The 22628-nt window shown below is 41.8% G+C and overlaps 1 protein-coding gene across 2 annotated transcripts in view; it reads left to right on the top strand.

Annotated features, from left to right (window-relative positions):
• The first annotated feature begins 3956 nt into the window (after positions 1-3956).
• GLS (glutaminase) overlaps positions 3957-22628 on the top strand; it is a 58491-nt gene continuing 39819 nt past the window's right edge. Inside the window, exons 1-6 of one of the 2 annotated variants that reach the window (XM_083842902.1) lie at positions 3957-4292; positions 10127-10223; positions 10702-10823; positions 16829-16958; positions 17683-17762; positions 19220-19383. In XM_083842902.1, the coding sequence (XP_083699028.1) occupies positions 3997-4292; positions 10127-10223; positions 10702-10823; positions 16829-16958; positions 17683-17762; positions 19220-19383 (889 nt within the window). In that variant the 5' untranslated portion in view covers positions 3957-3996. The remainder of the gene's footprint in view (positions 4293-10126; positions 10224-10701; positions 10824-16828; positions 16959-17682; positions 17763-19219; positions 19384-22628) is intronic. The other variant, XM_083842903.1, reaches the window with a different exon arrangement.

Here is a 22628-nt window from a genome sequence, read left to right on the forward strand (position 1 = left end):
AAGAAAAACCTCTGAAATATAGATTATTTTGAGAGGGCTAAACTAGGAATATTTTGCTAGCATAAAGCTTAAGGAAAATACTTATAAAACTAATGCCCATTTGAACGATTTTATTTTTTCCTGAAGAAACATGGCATCTTAAATTGGCTGTCATAATTTTTGTCTTACAAAAATACGGAGGTAGTTGTGGATATTAAAAGAGAATCGTAGGTTTATGGTTACTGCCAACCACGTAACTGACTCAAAAGTTAGAGGGAATTTTAATTTCAAATTACTTTGCAGTATGTTGGAAGGTATTTCTGTGATTTTCTGTTTCTCTTGGGATACGATGTGAAACACAATGACAGAGCAGACAGCCTGTCTTCTATTTTCAAAAAGACAAGTAATGTCATGCTGTTCAAGAGGGAAATCAAGAGGGGTTTTCACAGAGGTATGGGAAAGCCCAGTATAATATCTGAACCAAAACAAAAATTAGAGGCAGTTTAATAGGTTTTAAGTACAACATTTTTCACAAGCAAGTGGCCACATTTCTGATGCCCTTCCTTCTACATTTCCTAGGGCCTAATTTAAAAGCAAGAAAAAATCATCTTTAAATTAAGACTCTCTGGTCTGCCTGTGCCTTTGGCAAAAGAGGAGAGAATTGCTCTGTGAAATTTCTTAGGCTTAGTAATAGCAAGAGCCTGTGGTGATGGCCTGAAATATGCAGCAAAAGGTCTCAGAATAGGGAATGAGTCACTATCGCCCTTGAACTTTGTGAATCTGAAACTATATTTATCATTTGCATTGTTCCCAAGTTGTGTATTTCTAGTTACACATACAGAGCAACTTGCCTTCTCTCTCATTAGCCCCTGCAGGGCTAAAACACATACAAGGAAATTTCCCGGGAGAGAAGGTGAGGATTCATTTCCTGAAGTGAGTTTTAAGAGACGCTTTATGGAAGAACACTTGCATTGGGAGATTATTGACGTGAAGCTGGTACTAAAAGGTCAAATAAAGAAATACAGCAATAGCATACAAAGTAAAAAGAGGAAATGAGTAAATGAGTTCATGTAGGGTCAAGAATGTGTAATACAAGGTACTGTTATGAGAGGCAAGTATTTTTGTCTACGTAGTACTTTTTTTTTTTTCTTTCCTTCCCACAACCTTACGTGTAATGTTCTGAACAGAAACCAGAGCACTAAAAGGAAAGATCCAGATCATTACATTTTGCATTCTTCCTTTTCTTCCTCCTGCAGTACAAGAGATGAATTAGAAGAGATTTTCAACCAGGTCAGTGGCTAAACAGCTGGCTTGTGAAAAAGTGCAGCTGTCGCACCAAAAATATCACCTTGGCAGTAAAAATCAGCAGGGAGTCTTGTAAGTGTCTGTAGGGCTGTGTGTTCAATTAGTGACCATATGCACATATGGGAAACATACTTGCTGCCTCTGCACTTGGAGCTGGAACCCCTGCAAAGAGAATGGAAAAGGTGCTTGGGATACTTCCATCTTTGGAATACAGAATTTAAAAAATGAGAAATATTAGTATTGGGCAGCGGGACGAAAGATGCAGCTATTGGCTTGCCGAAAGGTCTAAGCAAATGGAAATCTAGAATTAGTTCCAGGAAATATAATTGGTAACCTAATAAATATGTGAGAACCGTAGGCACTTTGCATCTCTGTACGTGAAGTAACCGTAGCACAGGATTACACATCCCACACTGATATTTCAAGTTTTCTTGTTCAGTGGGAGGGAAAGCCAGCGGTGTGCTGAGGCTCATTTTATAGGCATAAATTATCAGCTATCTTCAAATCTGCTTCCAAAAGTTCTCATGGCTGCTGTGATGATTTATTAGCAGAGGGAACTCCTGTGGGCATTTGTGCCACGGTGTACGTGTAAGCTTCTGAATGTGTATTTGCAGTCATTGTCTAAAACTCAGAATGCACAGAAAGCAAGTAACAAAAAAACCTCTGTTTTATGTGCTTTTAAGTGCAATTTATGGTGCAAAGACAGCTGAAAATTGTAGTCAGGAGGGGGAGGTGGTAGAAATTAAAATATCAGTATTTTTAGAGTGAAACATTTCCAATAAAGTTTGCAGTAAGACCATTTTAACTCAGAACTACGGCTCCCCGCTGACCCCAAACATAGTGATGGTACCGGAAGAAACAAACCTTAATGTGTTGGTAAATTGTTCTTGAGAAAATTTAGCAGTAATAGACTCAGAACTCTGAAAGTATTTACATTTCTGCTCTGAAATTTTTGGTTCCTACAAAAAAAAAAAAAAAAAAGCTATCAGGAATTGTGATACTGCCTTCCACCTTGGCATTACTGACAGAGTAGGATGACACCGGTCTCCTTCTCTACAGTTATCCATGATGGATACAACTACTAACATAGACAAATTTGGGAACTGGCTGCATTTCGCCAGGTAACCGCAATGTCTGTGGCCTCTGTGTTCTGAGCAGCACCTCAGGGTGCTGTGATGGAGCCCGAGTATGTGCAAGGAGTGACACTTACCTTGGCACTGGAGCCATACGGCCATTTTGTTCTGTGCAGCCTAGTTCAGCCTTTGGCCTTGTGCTGCTATTTGATGCTCGCCTGAACGTGGGCCGGCAGTGTGCCCAGGTGGCCAAGAAGGCCAGTGGCATCCCGGATTGTATCAGGAATAGTGCAGCCAGCAGGAGCAGGGAGGAGGTCATCCCCCTGTACTCAGCTCTGGTGAGGCCGCACCTCGAGTGCTGTGTTTAGTTTTGGGCCCCTCAGTACAAGAAGGACATCAAGGCCCTGGAGCGTGTCCAGAGAAGGGCAACGAAGCTGGTGAAGGGCCTGGAGCACAAGTCCTACGAGGAGCGGCTGAGAGAACTGGGGGTGTTTAGTCTGGAGAAGAGGAGGCTCAGGGGAGATCGTACTGCTCTCTGCAACTGCCTGAAAGGAAGCCGTGGGGAGCTGGGGGTCGGCCTCTTCTCACAGGTGATAGGACTAGAGGGAATGGCTTCAAGTGGCACCAGGGGAGGTTTAGGTTGGAAATTAGGAGAAAATTCTCCTCAGAAAGTGCAGTCAGGCATTGGGACGGGTTGCCCAGGGAGGTGGTGGAGTCACCGTCCCTGGGGGCATTCAAGGAATGGTTGGACATGGTGCTTAGGGACATGGTTTAGTGGGTGACGTTGGCAGTAGAGGGATGGTTGGACCAGATGATCCTGGAGGTCTCTTTCAACCCTAATGACTGTGATTCTAGTTCAGGCTGAGGCCTGTGGCAGTGCAGCCACTCAGCTTTTGCTGACTGCATGTCTGAAGGAACAAGCACGGTGAGCAGCCACGCTTGATGTGTCTGGGTATTTTATTTCTTGTTCATGTTTTTATTTTTAATAACTGTGGAGGGCTAGGCAGGCAGGTTATGCTCACGGGTGTTGGGTTTTAATGCACGTGGCCAGAACCCCATGATTGGGTTCAGGGCATGAAGGGAGGTGCCTCGCATGAGGAACTGGGGAACCACTCTTTTCACATCCCTTTGTCTCCCCGGCAGGCGGCGGCGCACTTGATCACCGATTTTTTATTTTTATTTTTTTAATATATAAAAATATAAAAAGGGCCCGTATCCATGACAACCCGGCCCGGCCCCATCCCGCCCACACGCCGAGCAGCGGCGCCGTGGGGCCCCCGGGCGCGGCCGGCGCAGCCCCGCAGGTGCGGGCCCGGTGTGGGCGGCAGGCGGGCCGCTGCCTGCCCCTTGGCTGATGCCCGGTGTCCCCCAGCCCCTTCCCGGCCACCGGGCCCGGCCCCCGCCGCACCGCGGGGGCGGTGGCCGCCCAGCCTCCCCGCTCCATAAAATGGAGGCGGCGGCGGCGGCGCTCCCGGGGCCCTCTCCCTCCCGCTCAGGAGCGACGCGCGGGCCGCCCAATCAGCGCGCCGCCTGCCTGACAGCTAGGCGGCGGCGGCCAATCGGCGCGCGGCGGGGGCGGGCGCGGCGGGCGGCGAGCGGCGCGGCGGGCCGGCGGCGGGCAGTCGGCGGCAGGGCGGCGATGATGCGGCTGTGGCGGGCGGCGCTGCTCAGGGAGCTGCTGCGGGGGGCGGCCGGCGGGCACGGCCCCGGGCCCGGACACGGCTCCCGGCGCCTCCCGCCGCCCCCCCTGGCCGCCCGTCGGCGCGTCCCGGCGCGGGGGCTGTGCACTCGCTCCGAGGGAGCCCTGGAGGAGCCGGGGAAGGGGGCGCAGCAGCAGCCGCAGCAGCCGGCGGCCCCCGGGGAGCCCCCCGTCACGGACAGCGGCCGCAGCAAGAACCACGGCGGGGGCGCGGAGCTGGCCGCGGGAGGGGAGAAGTGAGTGCGGGGCCGGCAGGGAGGCAGGGAGGCGGCGGCCATGCCACGGCTGCGGGGCCGCGCACGCGGCTTCCCCGGCAGGTGCGGGGCTGGGCACGGCGCGGAGGGAGGGAGGGACGGGCAGGAGGACGGGCAGGCGGGCGGAGGGGCCCCGCCTGGAGGCGCTGCGCAGCCCCAGCCGCCGCCTCAAGGCCGCGCCGACGGGGCCACGCAGGGTTTTTTTGGGGGATTTCTGGGCCCGCAGCCCCGTGCTCCCGTTTCCCTTCACCCTCTCCGGCCCCAGCCAGCGCCCCCGGCGGCGTTAGGGGGAGTCCCGTCCCCTGCCCCGTGCCCCCCTCAGCCCTCCTGGGGGGTTGGGTGCCTTAGCTGAGACCCCCGGGCAGCCCCAAATCCCTGCTGGGCCGCGGGGTGAGCCCCCGCCTGCGGCTGGCGGCCCCAGCCCCGGCCCTGCCCGCTAGCCAGGTGGGAAAAGCGAAAGAGGAAGCGAGGCCAAGGGAAGGGGACCCTGCCTTCGCTAAGGGCACTGCCTTTGTCAGCCTCACGCGGAGAGGAAGCCTGGAGGGATCCCGTGAGGTCAGGCAGGAAGACTTCAGCCCACTCGTAGCTCTGCTCTTGGGTATGGGCTTATGCTCCCTCAGCCTGGCGCGCAGGGGAAGAAGCCGCTGCCTTGTTCTTTCCCCCCCCTTGTCCCATCAAGTGTCTTCGCTGCTTGGCTCAGTGCTAGCCTTTTGTTTCATTGCGATATAATCTTCTTCAAAGGCGTTGGGTATAATTCCAGCTCATAGGCGCCTTAAAAATGCGTGCAGGATGAATTCTAGGATCACATGTAGTATAGTACGCAGTCACACATGTATTGTTGTACTTGTACTATTGTTACGCACATACGGAGCCTCCTGTTTGAATTAGCTCTGCATAACGTTTTGGCACAAAAAGTTTTTTTTGGCAGTGGCTTGAGTAGGAGTGGCTTATAAAGGTTAACTTCCATTTTCAATGAGAAATGCAGACGACACCATTAAAAACTTAGGACAAAAAAACAGTATTCCAACATCTTCAACCCCTCCTTCACAGCTGGAAAGGTGATTTATCAAAAAGATAATGTTTCCTTGAACTGAGCTTTTATAACACTTCCCAACAGCTAGCGTCAATTAGGGAAGTCATGAAATTTCTAGTACATTTGATGAGGTTGTGTAATTACAAACCAGTTAGTTTTTTTAATACTTTCTGACCTTTGACAAAAGGTGTATTTGGAAGTCAGATAGTTGTGCTTTGAGCCTTGCTGCAAAACGAACAAAGAAAATTGCATGAAACATACAGCATATAGTTAGGAATAAGGAAAGGGCTGGAAACAGTTTCTCTTCAGTTCAGGCTGGTCAGGAATTCCTGGTGGCACATTAACCACTTGCATTCTAATTTTCCTTAATACAGGATTGCAAAAAGTTCACTTAAGCATTCTTAATACGGTATGTTACATGTGGAAATCATTGCTGTGTTAAGACAAAGTGCAGGGTTCAGAAGAAGAGTGAAGTGCTTCAGAAGGCAGATTTCTGGACTAAATTAACAACTGGCCCATGTCAGTGCAGGCTGTGTTCTGCCAATTCCAGCACTTTGCCATCCAGCGGACATTTGAGTTGTGTTTGGTAGATGGATTGTGGACACAAGGGGGAGGGCAGCTGTCCTCTTATACTTTTAGCAAAGACTATACAGGTATTTAGAATGGCTTAGTCCTTCATATGGTGAGTAAATAAAGGGACCTGTAGGTGATGAAATAACGAAGATCTGACTACATAACCCATATATTCCTCTGGATCCCCATGTGCTTTTTTCCCCTGAACATCTTCCTCCCACACCCTGATGTCTGCTATTTAACCTTCACTCTGTGTGTTCACCTGAAACTTAATGTATTTTGGAAAGAAGAAATATTTGAGATTAAGCAGAGGAGTGGTCCTAGGCTGGTAATTTCGCTGACTGAAGGCTGTGGATTAAAATGTAATCATCATTTCATGCTTAAATATTTAAAACACAGTAACCTAGTACTGTCTTAAATTATAAGCATGTAAACCTGTGTAATATTTGATAGTCTGTACTTCTCCGTTAAGTATCACTGTGTTTGCCTTCCAGTATTTTATACTGGACAGTAATAGGATCAAGCGTAGCTCATCTTAGTGTAAGCTACTTCTGAACTATGAAGATGTTTATTAGGGCAAGGAGGAGGAGCAAGACATGAGCGACTGATGTAAGTGCAGGTAATTTACAAGAGAGGAGGTACTTGTGTATGGAATACAGCAAAGTGGTTGTGCTTTTTACCATTTTAATTGTTTTCCTTGTAAAATCACAAAGGAGCGCTAGTGCTCCTTTTCAAGGACGGTGTGAATTCTGGAGATACCTTTTTAGGTTTTTTTCTGCTTTCATACCCACGCCAGATTCCAGAGGAATAACTCCCTATTAACCAGGCAGTGTTTCATCTCACTGTGCTCTCCTCGGAGAGCGGTATAATACAGGTGCAAGGCACTGTTAGAAGAGAGTTTTCATTAAACCACCCGTAACTTCCTTAGAAGGTAAGATTTTGAAGCAGCAGTTCTTGTTTTTACCAGAAGCACTCTGACATCTACTCAGAGATGGCCATCTTTGGCCTGAAAGTTACAAATGCACAGCTCGCTTTGCATCTCCTAAGTTCCCAGGTAAATGGTTACCCACCGCTGCTGCTGGGCTCAGTGTCTGTCTGTGCCAGTGGGCAGCGGCTAGTTATTTAGTGACTTGGCAGGTGTTGAGGTCTTTGAATTGGAAATCAGTCACCAGCAGGGTTGTGACCACTTCAGCGGGATGCCTGCTTCATACAGAGGAGCTGCAGGTTGCAGCCCTTGCAACTTGCAGTTGTGGGCCTGTGTTTTTGTTTCTGGTGTGCTGTTAGCCTTATCATATCTTCATATTTCCTGTTCTGTTTTGCATTTTGCCAGTTACATCTTGAAGTAGGAATGTGCTTCTAGGAGAAGGGTTCCTGGCTTTAGTCTCTTCCGTGATAGGTAGCATAAGTGGCAGTCTGGTCAGCAGGTGGGTAGCCTGTGTGGAATGAATTCTAGCTTCTGTCCATCTCTTTGAAGGCATTGGCTAAAATAAGACAAGTCAGCCACCATATTTGATATTTAACTTTTCGATTATCATCATAATTCAGCTTTGGTTAGAACAAATTTCTCCATGGAGTCTGGTCTAAACATTGTACTGACAGAAAAGGAGAAACTGAGGGAAGGAATGACAGGGACTGCAAAGTCCTTGGTTGTGGCCTTGGTGCATTCAGACGTTCTTTAAAGAGCAGTGTGGAGCACCCAGCAGTGTTCACCTGGCTCACAGATCAGAGTACAACTGAACTCTAGCGGCAAGTCCAGGTTTGATTATTCCTCTTCTTTAATTTCACCAAAAGTCATTGTTCACAAAGTGGAGAAACCTGGAATTGGGCACTAATTTGACTGTTCTCCTGCCTTGAAAAACAGGGCTCTTTGCAACCTGTGCTGAGCAGTGCTATCTTAGTAAGTGTGCTCACGGTGCCAAAACACCGCTTTTAGGTTAAGCAAACATTAGTTACTGCCATCATTGACCTGATAAACTGCAGAGCAAGCCTTTCCACCTCTATTTAACTGATAAACTTTATCAAGAGATGGACTGTTTGACACAGAGCAATTTTCTGCAAATATATTGAACGCCATCCTCTTTGCTCTGGCAGTCGGTGCGGATCCATTGCTAAATTAAGCTGACTGACCCAGTATTGAACAGCAGCAGATGTGAAAGATACGGAAACTTTCAAGAGAGAATTTACTCTGTGAAAGGTGCATCTCTGTAAGAGATGAAAATCTGAGGAAGAAGCAGATAAGAATCTAGTTGAAATGTCTGAAGCTTTTCTCTGCTCTCTCCCAGGCAGGAGTTCCCCATTTGGATCAGCTGTGAGGTGCTGAGTTGCAGCTCAGAAACTTGTCGTGAGGGAGGATGTCAGTTAACTGGCAAACACATCCAGAGGCTTTTCGTTGAATAGGGAAGGTTCCTTCGACAGAGCTTCAGCGAGCCAGTAACAAGTCTTGTCCTCGGGAGATCAGAGGTGCAGTGTGCTGCGTGGAAGACGTGAGCTTTCTTTAGGGAAAAAGGGTGTTTTCCCTCCAGAAATTTGCTGGAGGTAGTTGCGAGCGTTTGTCTCGGTTGAATTGCCAGCCTGTCTGTGCATTAGTCAGCCAGCTTCAGTTTTTAAAAAAATCCAGCCTGGAAGACAAGGCAAGTTCTGTTGGCTTACAAAGCTGTCTTCTGTTCTTAGTATGTAAGGACAGAGTGTTAAATACATTGGAAAATGAGAAGTGAGATTTTTACTGCTGATTTTTGCTGCTGGTTATGAGGAGAGGAAGGAGGTAGAGTGCAATCTGCAGGTTGCCTTAAATTTAAAAGGCTATGGGGATATAATCAGATTTTTATTAAAAATAATGAATCACAAGCCTGACCTGCTGCTGAACTATGGTAAGCTAGGGCTGCGATAAAATGCCACAATGTTCCAGTTTCAGGTAGTAAGTTTCAAGTAGGAGCTTCTATATATTTGAGTATAGTAACAAAGTAGTCTGCATGTTATTAGGCTATAGGATGGAGTTAAAATCGATGGCTGAAATAATGCAAGACTCCATATGATCTATTTCACTTAGTTTGTGTTTATGTTGACTGGGAAACTATTTTTATTTTTGCTTGTCAAACATCAGCTGGTTGGTTTTGTCGAAATTGACTTTGTCTAGAAACAAACCTGAGTGCTGCAGGGGGCTGAGAGAGGAGATGTGAGGCCCTTTGCTGTCACTGCCTGTAGCGGTTTGGAAGCGTGCGTTGCTAGAGCAGCCTCCCAGCTGCGTGATCCAGCACACATGGCATAAGGAGCTGCACACAGCCTTGCGCCCCTGCCTGCCGTGGGGCGCTTTGCAGTATCAAGGACAGGTGAAACTCTGAGGTTAAGCCCCTGGGGGTCTTCTGAGGGGCTGCTGAGCAAGCTCTCAGCATTGCAGCCTTCCCCTTCGGAAGGAATTTTGATACCTTCATCTTAAAATGGAGATGTGTTAGGAACCCGTGCAGGTGCGCCAGGAGTATATGCTCTAGCAAAATGGTTAACACGTGGAAGAATTTGAGAACTGCTGTATGATGATGATAACCACATGGACCGTTGAAGATCTATCTATACCGCGCATTTATTTACCCTACTCCATCCGTGTGCTGAGCTGCTGCTTCTGGTGCCTGAGCTAGTTCAGGTTTCCGTGTTTGGCTGCAGATGGCTTTGCTTGCTTTCACTGTAGCTGATGTGGCTTATATAAGCTTCCCAAAGGACAAGGGACTTTAAGGGGTTCCTAAAACAAACAAAAAGAGGATTGTTTTGAAGAAAATGATCCACATAGTATCATCTCTTGCTTTCTCTTATCTGCAAAACTCTTGCATCGGTCTGTTCTTCTAGTTTTATTATGAGGCATGTGGGTCTTTAAGTCTTACAAATACTTTATGCTCTGTGTAAGTAACGCTTCTGTCCTCTGCAGCATAAAGTGGAGGGAACGGTGCTGGATCTGCTCTAAAGAATTGCTAAATATAATCTTGGAAGTTAACGTATGTCAGTAAAAACATGAGTGTGGTAAAAATGTTTTTACTTTTGTGAAGTGTCATATTGTATACGTTAATTCAGCTTAAGGTAGGAAAAATGGTAATATTAATCTTCAAATGTTAATAAAAGCATTCTTTGAATAGCTGTTGTATTGGTAGCAAAAATGTGTTTTCTTGTGAATAATGCAAACATAAATAAAAATACTAATCCATGCATGCATTTTATTTTTTTTCAGTAAAGTGAAGCAAGGTCTCCTTCCCAGCTTGGAAGATTTGCTCTTCTATACTATTGCAGAAGGACAAGAAAAAATACCAGTCCATAAATTCATAACTGTAAGTTTACTATCCCAAAGCACTGTATGAAAGTCAACTACTACAAGCCTTTTTTAACATTTGAAATGCAAGAATATAAATCAAGGAATGTTGTACATAGTTAACTGCAACAAGGAATGTAACTGCCCCCCAACACTGTTGGTGTAATTAAGTGAATGAGAATGCTCGTGTTCTTATTTGCTTATTTGCTGTGCGAGAGAATGGGTGGAAGCTTCTCTGTCTGTGGCAGGGCTAAGTAATATTTGCACTTGAGTAAAGTAGTTGGACCACTGAATTTTAAACCAAACCATCATAATCCTTCGATGTGAGAAGTAGCCAAAGTGGCAAAAGGATTAATAAAGGGTGTCAAAATGCTGTCCAAATGTTGATGATGCTGTGGCAGATGCCTTTTACTTTAATAAATACAACTGAGCATTAGAAAACCTGTTCGTAATAGCATACGTTTTTCATTTTAGTAAGTATTGTTTAATTGTGATAGGCACTCAAGTCTACAGGATTACGTACCTCTGATCCCAGGTTGAAGGAGTGCATGGATATGTTAAGACTGACCCTTCAAACAACTTCAGATGGTGTTATGCTGGACAAAGACCTTTTTAAAAAGTAAGCTCTCTGTTTTTAATGTTACAATTATGAATGGATGTTGCATGGGTGTTACTGATGCCTGCCGAGGAGAGACATGTGGTATATAGCTGTGTAATTAGTTAGAAAGGAGGTCAGGCACTCTCCTGATGTTGATGGTACCGTGTGAGTTTGTTCCGTGGTTTCACGCAGCAGATAGATGGGGTGATGTCCATAAAGGTTTCATGTATCAGCGTTACCTGCATGTGTATCTGACCCTGGACTGCAACTCTCAGTCAGATGCCAAGAAATAAATTGTCTCAGCAGGGAGTATTTTGTATGGGCATGGAAACTCTCTGCATCACTGGTTTGTAACCCAAAGTTCAGGGAACTGCTTCTGTGTAGCGTGAGATCTCCAGAGCATTTCTGGCATCCAGTTAGGGACATGTATGTAGATAATTCTAAGTGAATATATGAAAAGCAGAATGAAGCTATACTTCAAGGTATGTAGAGATGAGAACAGTTAGGACTGTAGAAGTTGCTTTGTACTGTTTTGGAAAAGATTTGTGTGCCATATTTAGGTGATACCATTTTTTTTTGAGAAAAGTCTGTGGTGAGTATAGTTAGCTGAACAAGTTGAGCACCGTTCATGTTGTCTTCAGTTCATTCCAAGCACACTCCTTTGCTCCAGTATTTACAGTTTTTGTGTGCCAAAAAATTGTAAGCTTAGGTGCTCTTAAATCTTGAAATGAAGTTTGTAGCCTATTTTTGAGTCAATTTTTGTTCCATTTACAGAGTAAATGATGTAATACGTAAAAGTTGCTTCTTCAATGAAGAGCTTAAATGATACATTTCTGTTTTGTTGTACAACCATTTTTTGAATTTGTAAATTAATGGTGTATACTGCTATTTCTGTTTAAAGTGTGCGTATACGCATGTATACATACGTGCCTATAAGAATGTGTATGTATATATACACATAAACATATATAGCGCTATTTCTTCTGTTTCAAATATGTATTATATACATATAAAGTACATATATAGTATATTCGTGAAATATGGATTACATTTATATATGTTATATATATAAACATATAAAAGTATATTTGTTACGCATTTCAGCCTGTGGCAAATTAACAGACCAGTTAACTCTTCAGTCTATTGATGTGGGTTACTTCCTAAAGGTACATGGACTAACTTCTTCCTTGCATTTGAGCTCAAGACCAGGTCTTTGTTGGTTGTTTGTCAGCACAGTAAAAGCTGTATTTGTAGGGTGAGAAACCTTTCTGGGGCCTATGGTTGAATGAGAAAGGAAATATTTGCTTTTATATAAAACATTTATGCTAGAAGGCTTGTTTGTATTGGTGAACTAGTAATTGTGTTTTAGATGAGGGCTCTGTATTAAAACTAAACAAAACAAATAAACGAAGTCAGCAAGTATTTTTTTAATTAGAGAGCTATTTTGAGACTCATACAAGGTTCCTGGATTTTTTGTTCTTCTCCAGGTGTTTGACGTGTGAAATACAATCATGTACCCACTCAGTTGTACTTACCTCAGGACTTTGAAGCTTCAGTTTCCTAAACATGAAAGTCAATGCTGTAATTCTTCTGTCAGATTGGAGTCCAAAGCTGTTAGATCAATTAAAGCAGCAAGGATAAATAACATGGAGCAGTGATAACAGAAACTCAACTAAATCAATTAAGCACAGTCCAAGTTACCTGTAAAATATCCTAGGTCATGCATCTTTGCAGTCTATCATTATCACAAAAGTTTTAACAGCTTTTTACTGGTTGTAAACTGTAGATTGCAATTTGACCTAAATGGCCTTACTTTGAAGACTTTGGGCTTTTTGGTGTCCCAGTGTTAAATTAAAAACTTGGATGAAATCTCCATGTTACAGATGGAACAGTTTTGGTTTCCCATCTTTCATCCCTGGAGTTCTCAGAATTGAACACTCCACAGATGCACTTGTTGCAGCCGGAGTGCCTGCTGCAGCTGCATTTCTTGAGTCAGCTGTTGGTGCTGCATTAGTGTAACGCACCACATGGTCTTGGTAGCATGATGCCTTACAGAGGAAAGGTGTTGTAGCGTGCCAGTTAGCTTATGGTGTGATTTTTGCTCTTTATCTCTTGATACCCTAGCTATGGTATGACTTAATAAAGTATTTAGATGAAACTTAAGCAGCTATACAAATATGGAAGATTATCCACTCCAGTTTTCCTCATGAAGTGTGCATGTTATGACACATCCTACTAGTCAGATCTATTTTATGACATTTTAGCAAACTTGTGTAAAAATTTCTAACAATTTTTCTAAAAAAAAAAAAATCCTCCCACCTACCCCCTTTGTTTTTTCTTTAGCTTACAAATTGTTGCTGACAGAAAAAGAGGACTTGCAAAAAGCACTGTTTCTTAACTGACAATATTTTGGTCAACATGTGTGGCAAAAAGGAAAAGCATAAGGTGTTTGGATCTTATTTAGTTTGACAGGGGTGTAAACTTGAGTGAGATGGTAGCTGGGCAACACTAATAACTATGAGTTTAAACTTGATTAATTTTCTGGGTAACTTGGCTTTTTAGGCTTAGCCTTTGTCACAAGGTACTGTCTGTCCTGCTTTATTGACCTAGAATTGTGGTCCTGATAGCCAAATCTCCTCTGATCTGCTGGTAGGAAGCAGCAATCTGGGTCTGTTCCGTTCTAAGCATCTGTTACTAGATCTCAAACAGGCTTATCTATTTCCCATGGAACAGCTGTGCTGCTCTCTAAATCTAGGCAGCAAATCCTGAGGAAAACTTTAATTTTAGATGTATTTAACCCAGGTATTAATAAATGTTTTCATCCTATTTGTTTGAGGAGTTAAAAAGCTTTTGACAGAAGATGTAAAGGACTTTTGCTTTGCTACTATAAATACCTCCTATGTCAAAAGCTGTTAATGTTGAATTTATTTTTCTAAAAAGTCTAAATATTTTGAGTGCTTACACAAACCTAGTCTTGCTAGCTGGAAATGGAGCTTCACATAGTACTTGTTCTATAGCTTTTTAAGCAGAAAGATCTGCTAGTTTCCCACTCTGCTGTATAGCTAGCCTAGCAATTCTTCAAAATCTGTGAGAGTTCAGAGTCTGTGTTTTTAGCAGGTATCTACTTGCTTTAGGAAAGTAATAATTGGCAATCTGAGCCAGAACTTGAAAAAAGAAGGGGTACATGTAACAAGCTGTATGATAAAAGAAGCAAAATGATCCAACCTAAACCTTTACTTGCAGATTATACAAGTCATTGATAGGACAGATCCGAAGACTTGAATCCTAGTCTCCCATTAGAGCGTTGTTGAAGGGCATTTGGCTGTTCGAGTGACATATACTGTGAATTTGGCAGTTTTGTCCTTCTCAGGAATGAAGTAAGCAAATCAGTTACAAACCCGCTGTAGGGAGCGGATGTAATGATTTCTTACTTGTCACTAAAATATTCACGAGAGAGTCATCTGTGAACATCTATTCTCTTTGCTGATCCATCTTTCTGATGGGAGCTCATTGAACTTAATCCCTGGTTTACCCTTTGGAGAAAATAGCTTGTTGAAATGTGGTAGTAATGCGTTCCTCTGAAATGCACATCCCTGACAGAGCACGTGCAAATGCAGGACATGTCTGTAATGGACAAAATTACAGGGGGATTCAGAGCCCTTGACAACCATACCGCTGTCTCTTTCACCTTATTTTATTTTGTCCTCGTATTCATGTGAATAGCAGTATGGTACTATTGCAGCCTAAATGCACTGGGGGAGGACAAATTGTTACGGTGGTGTGAAGTTAGGAGAAATGAAAATTTGAGATGAGGAGGTAGTGTTCCTATCTTGAACTCTATTAATATGTGCAGGGCATAATAAGGGCTTGTTGTTAAAGACTGACTGTGGCAGGATTGTTATTTATTGCTATATTTGTTTAAATTTCTCCCTATGGTCTTTTCATACTGTTCCATGTCTCCTGAGCCGCAGACCATTCTTCACCAGTGGGTTGCTTGGAACTTCAGAAACTCCACTGGGGAGATGTCAGTTGCAGAGTATTTATTAGAGGCTGTCAAGACTGGTGTCCTCTGTTGATTGGAAGTATCACTGCCCCATTAGCCAGAGCTCATTAACACCCCTATTGTTTTGTCTACTCAGTAATTGTTGTGAATTCCCAGCTAGATTAACTGAACCTCTGTACTTAGTGCCTGAGTTCATACCGTTTGCCTGGAGTAAGGAGACACTAACCTTGGCAGAAGTCTAGGAACAATAACTTGCAGAAATGTGGTCAAGTCCTTAAGCAGCACAGCTGTTTCTAGAGTGATGGCCAGCCTCCAGCTTAAAGTGGTTGAACTAACGAAGTGAGCTACTAGGCTGGGTGTAAATTGGTGCATGTAAAAATGCCCTTCCTGTTGCTTCAGCAGAGTAACAAGAGGGCTGTATTTCACTGCATTCTGCCTTCTTATTGCCATGTTTTTCATGCTTTGTGTTCTTGAACCATTTTAATAGCTGTGCGTGAGCTTCAGATTTTTTTTACAAGAGTACTTATTGCTGTCCAGGTGATACACATGATGTCAAAACAAATCCAAAGGTTAAACTTAATGCATGTGTATGCTATTTTTCCTTCTGCACACATGGCTGTCATAACTCCTCTTAATTACTTCTGAAAAGGGGTTGCTCCACCTGGTGAAGGTGTCTATAATTGGAGGCTGCTGGGAACAAAAGTGAACAGGGTTTCTGCAAGCTGTGTGGAAAAAAGGGTGGTAAGCATAGCAAATAACAACAAAACCAGCTGAAACTGTTGATTTAATGTAGGCGAACAAGTTTATTACAGACAGTGATTCGGAAGATATCAGTGTGTGCAGAAGAAACTTCTCCGCTGTTTCTCTTTCACTCTTTAACACTCTTGGAGAGCAGGGACTACCAGCATTTGAAGTGGTTGTCAGGTGGATTTGCAGGTACGGTCTTCAAAGTACAGCAGAGTTCAAACTGTGTCTGCTTGGTGGTCTGTATGCAACCTGATTCTAATCGGGTGATGACTTCGAATAACAGGATTACTGGAAGTAATGTTTGAAGTGAAAGTATTTCCCTAAAGAGTGGTGTTTAACTTTGCTGAGTAACTCCTCATTGGAAGAACAAGTTCTCCTTCCTAGTAAGGGCCTCTGTGTTCTCCACTTCTCATCTGTCTGAATGAAGTGTTCCTGCTTTTGTCAATGCTACCAGAAAGCACAGTCTGAATGTTAACAAAACTGTTAATTTGGAGTTGAAGCCTCCCTTTCTCTTTCTTGCCCTGGGATAGGGCTGTTAATCCCCTTTATCAGGCAGTGCTTTAACTGCCGTGATAACGCTCCCAGTTCCGCTCCCATGGACACACCACTTTGAACAGCTTGTCTCAACTTATGTTCCCATCTTTCCCTCCCTCTGTTCTGCCTAGATAAGTCCTTTTCTTTTCACCTCAGCCCATCTGCTGCCTATAAAAAAAAAAAGATGGTGTTCGGTGGGCAGTGATGTGACTGTTTTGGGTTAAAGGACGGCAGAAATGGTGATGGCCTGAAGCAAAGGCCTTTGAGTGCTGTTAGTTTTTTAGTTTGGATGTTAGCAAGGACTTCCTTGGTTTTTCTATTCTAACAGACTATTTTTTAACTCAATTTGGTTCAATTTGGGCTGCTGGCAGCTTTCTTGTTAGCTCCCTTTGAACAAGGGCAGGGCCAGACAGCTGGCACCAGCGCTGCTCCTAGGAAATGGGTGGCTTAGATCCCTTGGCAAGCCTAGGTGCTACGTGAAGGCAAAGTGATGTTACCTCACTGGACAACCTCACAGCTGGAACTTGAAATGAGAGCTTTAAAAAAAAAAGGCATAAAAGTGAATGTAACGGAACAGTTGTGGCTAATATTTAAAAATATGGAATAGAAAATTCTTTTAGGCCTATTCTTTTAGGCGCATGACTTAAAAGGACTGACAGTCTTTAAGTAACATGTAAGTGCTTGTTAAGTAGTCTTTCTGTCAGCTTTGTCAAACTAACCATTTTTTTTTAACTTCTTGCAGGTGTGTACAAAGTAATATTGTATTGCTTACTCAAGCTTTCAGGAGGAAGTTTGTCATTCCAGATTTCATGTCGTTTACTTCGCATATTGATGAGCTATATGAAAGTGCTAAAAAACAGTCCGGAGGAAAGGTAACCATGCTTGTAAATTCAATATGAAACTTCTCTAGATTTGTTGATACTAACCAAGTTCATTTGTTCTTTTTCGAGTAGAGAGATTTTTCTTCACATTTTTAGCAAAATGTAAAACTGATAATTGATTAAAATAGTTATGGAAGCTCAATTGTATTTGCAACTTGTAAACTAAGATAGAATTTTAGCTCCACACCTTTAACAGTCTTTTGAAGTTTTGAGGTTAAAGAGAGAAAATAGTGTTGTTCATTTTTAATTTTACCTAAATTATAAAACCGCTGTATAATTTGTGAGACTAATGTTAGTCTATAAAAGTTATACTACTTTACGTAGCTGGTAAGTTGTATGACAGAAATAATTGTCAATGCTGCACTGAAGTTAGTAATTAAAGTTTATTCTAGTGCTTATTTTCAGTGAGCAATTAATTAAAAACTCCAGACTTTGTTACAAGTTAAAATATTACTGTGTGGAAATCCTAAATCTGACATAAAATAGGACACATTGCTGCTAAAACATGCTGAGTTTGTTCTTTCATTGGAAAAATACTTTATTTGATAATGTTAATATCAATATAATAATTTATGAAGAGGTTTTAGATTTTTGTGGGTTAATTCAGTTGTATCTGTTATCCTTTCCATAGGCATTTATTAAAATTAACATATGCTAACATATAGCTAAATATTTTGGATGGTATAACGTATGTTTTTATTTTTCATTGTGATAGGTTGCTGACTATATTCCACAACTGGCCAAGTTCAGCCCTGATTTGTGGGGTGTGTCACTTTGCACAGTGGATGGACAAAGGTATATTTTTAACTTGCAGATTTTACCATTTCAGTGACTTAAACTCTGATACATACAGTGCTTCATGGTATTGTATCTCTGACTAAACAAAAAGCTTTGTTGGAGTTGTTTAAGAAGTAAAAACTACATGATCATCATTCTTGATTTTTTTTCCAACTTCTGTGAAACTGAATTATTTTTCAGTTTTTAAAAAATACCATTTAAATAGTATTTGTAACTACTATTTAGAGTAGGATTATATTGTTCTTTTGAGCTGACAATAAATTGATAAAGCTGAGGGTGATTTCAGTGATTACCAAAGGGCAAAATGGAGACAAAGCTTATGTAAACTTTGCAAACTGATGATCTTTATCCAATAGCATCCATGCTTGGAGCTATGTATTGTTTTTTGTAGGCCATGATGTTCCTAAAAGTTAGTAATAGTAGTTTGGTAAGAACATTAAAATGCAGAAAAGGAATTACAATCACTATACATCACTGAAAAATTTCAGATGTGTATTCTGTAAAAAGGAAGTATTCTCTAAGGGAAGCACTGTACAAGTGTTTTGATGTGCCTCCTAAATGCATTAATTTTCTGAGCGAAGTGTTACACTAATGTTTCAGCTTCCTACTTAAGTGGCTGAATTATAATGTATCAATAGTAAAATCCCTTTAAAAGGGGGAAAAAAGTTCCCCTTTTCCATCTCTTGAATTAGCGTTTTTCTTTGTTTTGGATATTACAACATATACTAATGGAAGCTTTTATAATATTAACTTTTATAATGTTTAATGTTGTCTAATGATAGCTTTTGTAATGCCAAAACGTTTCTGTGAATTTCTTTGAACACTTTGCAAATTTTCTGCAAAGAAAAGAAGCAAATGCACTTCTGATTTTGCCATCAGACAAATGGTGTCTTGGAACCTTTTGTTTTAAATGAGGCTTATGCTGCTTGTTTAAGTCATTCTTTTGAGCAGTCTGAATTAGGTGTTGAAAGTAAACTTTCCAAAAGATGGTATTTCACGATTGCAGTAAAATACGTGTGCCAGTATATGGAATATATGTCCAGCCATTCAACTTCTGCCCTTGAATTCCAAACCTGATCTGGCTCTCATCTTTGTTTTGGTATCCTTCAATATGTACAGGGACTATATTCAGATTGACTGTACTCTGTTGCATAAATGTGGTACTAGAGTTCTGAGGTGACTATTGCTCTGGTACAAACCCATTTCTTAATTTGCTTTTATTTTGCTATATCTGTAATAATGGCCAACAAGTGACTTTGCCTTGTTCAGTTTATGGAGGCAGTTGTTAAAACCCAAACCTTTTTTGTTCTGCTTTTTAGGATGTAGTTTACATAATAATCTGTTTCTAGGTGGCTGTTCCTGTTATGTTGAAGAATAATTGAAGCATTTAATATTGCACTTGTCACAGATAGCAAACAGGAGATTTTAAGCGTCTTCATCTGTGTTTTTCTCAGGCATTCTGTTGGAGATACCAAAGTTCCTTTTTGTCTTCAGTCCTGTGTAAAGCCTTTGAAATATGCTATTGCTGTTAACGATCTTGGCACAGAGTACGTGCACAGATATGTCGGTAAAGAGCCTAGTGGATTAAGATTCAACAAATTGTTCCTGAATGAAGATGGTAAGAGTTACATAACATTTAATAATGCAAATACTCTATTTCAGAAAATCACAAAACAAGCTACCTGTTTTTTTCAGTCTTTTCATTTTACTCTATCTTCTTAGGTCTTACTGGTAGATACTGTCTCCAAATATTTCACTCAATTTTGCTTAATACAAAATGCTAGTAAAATAAGCAGAATTCGGCAAGTTGGCTAATATCTAGCTGTGGGGGGAAAAAAAAAGGATTTTGATAATGAAGGAATTTGAAATGTATGCTTATAATCATGCTTTCATTTAGCTGAGTTGATAGCAAGTGTTCTTCAAACACACCTTTATGCCTTCTGTAAAATGGTGGTGGAAAAAATCAAAGATCTAAATAAATTTAAAAGAAACACGTATACCACTTGCCTTCTCAGTGCTGTGAGAAGCAAGTGCTGAAGCCAAATGCCAGTGCTGGCTAGCTTCCAGAAGGGAAAGTGAGCACACCTTCCCGTGGAATATTCTAAGTGGAATTTGGCTAGTGATTCAAAATAATGTATGTAATATATATATATATATTATATATATAGACAGGGATGTTTTAGTAAGAATTTCTTGTATAGTGCTTACGTAGATGATTTCTTTTTTATATTGTATTAGTAATGAGGCATGAAAATGCAGTTTTGAAAGACGTTATGGTGAAAATCTGAGAAAGATGACTCATGTAGCCTTAGAGGAAGTGCTGGATGTTATCTCTGAAACACAAATGCTGCTTCTAGCAGATCTTCCTCAGTAAAAGAACAGACGATGTTTCTGTTGCCATGGTACTCCAATTAATATTTGATTAATAGCATAAGACCTAGATATTTTTGTCAAGGACTGTATTGAATTCTGACTTTCATTGCAAATATTAATACAGATATTCACAAATTATAATGCATGATTATATTTAGACAATGCATAATTATATTTAGACATACCTTGAAATCCCTTTTCCCAACCTTGTGCATCAGATAAATTTTGACAGTTCATTTCTTCTTTTTAGCATGTTAGTGATACTCACGTTGGTATTTCATTATCATTTCCCAAGAGGGAATTCAGGCTTGTTGGCATTGTTCTGGCTTTCCTAATAGTTCTCAAATACAGTGTCATACAGTATGAGGAAGACTGCATTTCATGTTGTAAGAAAGCTTTAATATTAAAAAAAAGACTTAATTGGATTAAGTTTTTCTGTTTTTCATCTTAATAGAATGACAAAATCTAGTAGCTTTTATTTGCTTTTTATTACACTTTTTAAATTAAATTATGAGAGAAGGTGAATTGCTAGACTTCTTATATTACTGTTGGACTTTAACAGCATTGGACTGTCGTATAACAAGAGAATTGGCTTTAGTAAAAGTTTGACCGGTGCGCATGAAGTGAATAGAGAGGACTCGTGCACATGATGCAATCGTTATTAAAGTGTGTGGCTGGGACAACTGACATGAGAAGACGTGCTGGATGCAAGCCTGTTCGAGCTGGTTCTCTACAGGCCTTAAACAGAAAGCAGAAGTCAGTCACAGGGAGAGGAAGGGAAGTTGGGCTTCTGGAAGTGAAAGAGACAGGGAAGAAAGGATTACAGTTTACAAGTAAATATTAAGTGTTGTCTGAAGTTTGGATATGCAGAGTGTCTGGTAGGTTTAATGTAACTTGGACTGGATTTGAAAATACAGAAGGTATTCATTTAATCCATTTGCTTTCTAATTGCTCTGATATGGTGGGATTTCATGTTGTAGTCAGGATTTTATAAAGTGATCTGCAGCTATTTGGAAACTGATTAGATCTGTCTGAAGGTTTTTTTTTTTTTACCTAGTATATTGAAGGTTACTAAAATAGGGAGGTACTGCATCTCTTTGTTTACTAGTACTGAGATTCAGGCTGGAAAGAATGGAGAAAATTAAAGAACTTTAAATCAGAGCTGAAAATGCCGCCTTCCAACAAGAAGCATTGCTAAGAATCATGCGTGTTTTGAGTAAGATCTATTCTGTGCAACGTGAATTTGGAATCTTCTGCAGCCTTGTGAATATTCAATTTTAAAGCTTTTTTTAATCAAAGGAAGCATGGTCCATCATACAGGTCAGGTTTCTGGAGGGTTAAACCAGATCTCACGTTAATTAAAAATTGCTTCTGGTTGCTTCAAGTAGCTCAGGAAGTTCACATAGTGAAATGTGTCTGAAATATGCATTATTAGGATCAATAACTTGTTAAAGTCACCAAACGGCTCACAGTATTTTTCATGATTTTAAGCTTGTGATGCAATGTGTCTGACAACACTTGGATATATGCACAGTTAATCTTTTATCCATATGTGGCCTTTTGAGGACGGTAGAGTTGGTCCGGTGACTTAATTTTTGTGGCATTTAGTCCACTAATAAACGTGTCTCACTTGAACAGGGGACTGGCAGGAAATTGCTGGTGCTGCTGAAATATTTTTGTTAGCCAAAGATGGGATTCCTTGCTTTTGTATTAGACAAGCACATGCTGATGTCTCTTTCAGAAGGAAGTTGTCGTGGTGAACGGTTGTGTGCATTAAAATGTCTGTTTGGTGCCTGTGTGGCAACTTCTGCTTTCTGTGCTCAACGAATGCAAGCCAGAGCTGTGCAAGTAAGGCCAGTGGTGGGCCAGAAAGGTCGGGAGAAGCGGCAGTGGGGAAGCGGAGTAACCTGAGCTGCCGAGGGAAAGGTCTGGGTCACACGTGGCGTGACTGCGTGGCAGGCTGCTGGAGCAGCTGGTAGTCAGGAGGTATAAAAAACACATCCCTTTTTCTCTAAGAGTGATCTTCAGTGGAGAGATCCAGGTGACTAAATCATGTTTTCTTTTGAGTTGAGATACACCTGTTAAATAGGTCTTCATTCCTTGTGCTAAAGGGCGTTGTCTGCAAGTACCTCCTTCCCGCAGTAAAAGCAGAGCTGTATCTCAGAGAACAGCCTGTGTCCTATTCGGAGGCCACGAGGTGGGTTGTTTATGCAAGAGGCAAATGACTCAGTGTTAGGCTTAGGGCATCCCAGTTTAAATTGAATGCTTATTATGACTTGTGCTTTTCATTAAGGGTAAGAAGATGAATTTACCCCGAAGTATAATGAGATGATACAAGACAAGAGACTTGCAGGGAAGCAGTGTAACAGATGTTTTTTCAGTCTAAGCAAATCATTGCCTTTATTTGATTAGTGTGTGTGTTTAGAGATGTATGCCAGTTAGCTTTCCAGAGTTCGCTATCTCTTTCTGAAGATAAGCAGATGAGTCTGC

Source organism: Anser anser (assembly GCF_964211835.1).
Source record: "Anser anser genome assembly, chromosome: 6".
NCBI classification, from domain to species: domain Eukaryota; kingdom Metazoa; phylum Chordata; class Aves; order Anseriformes; family Anatidae; genus Anser; species Anser anser.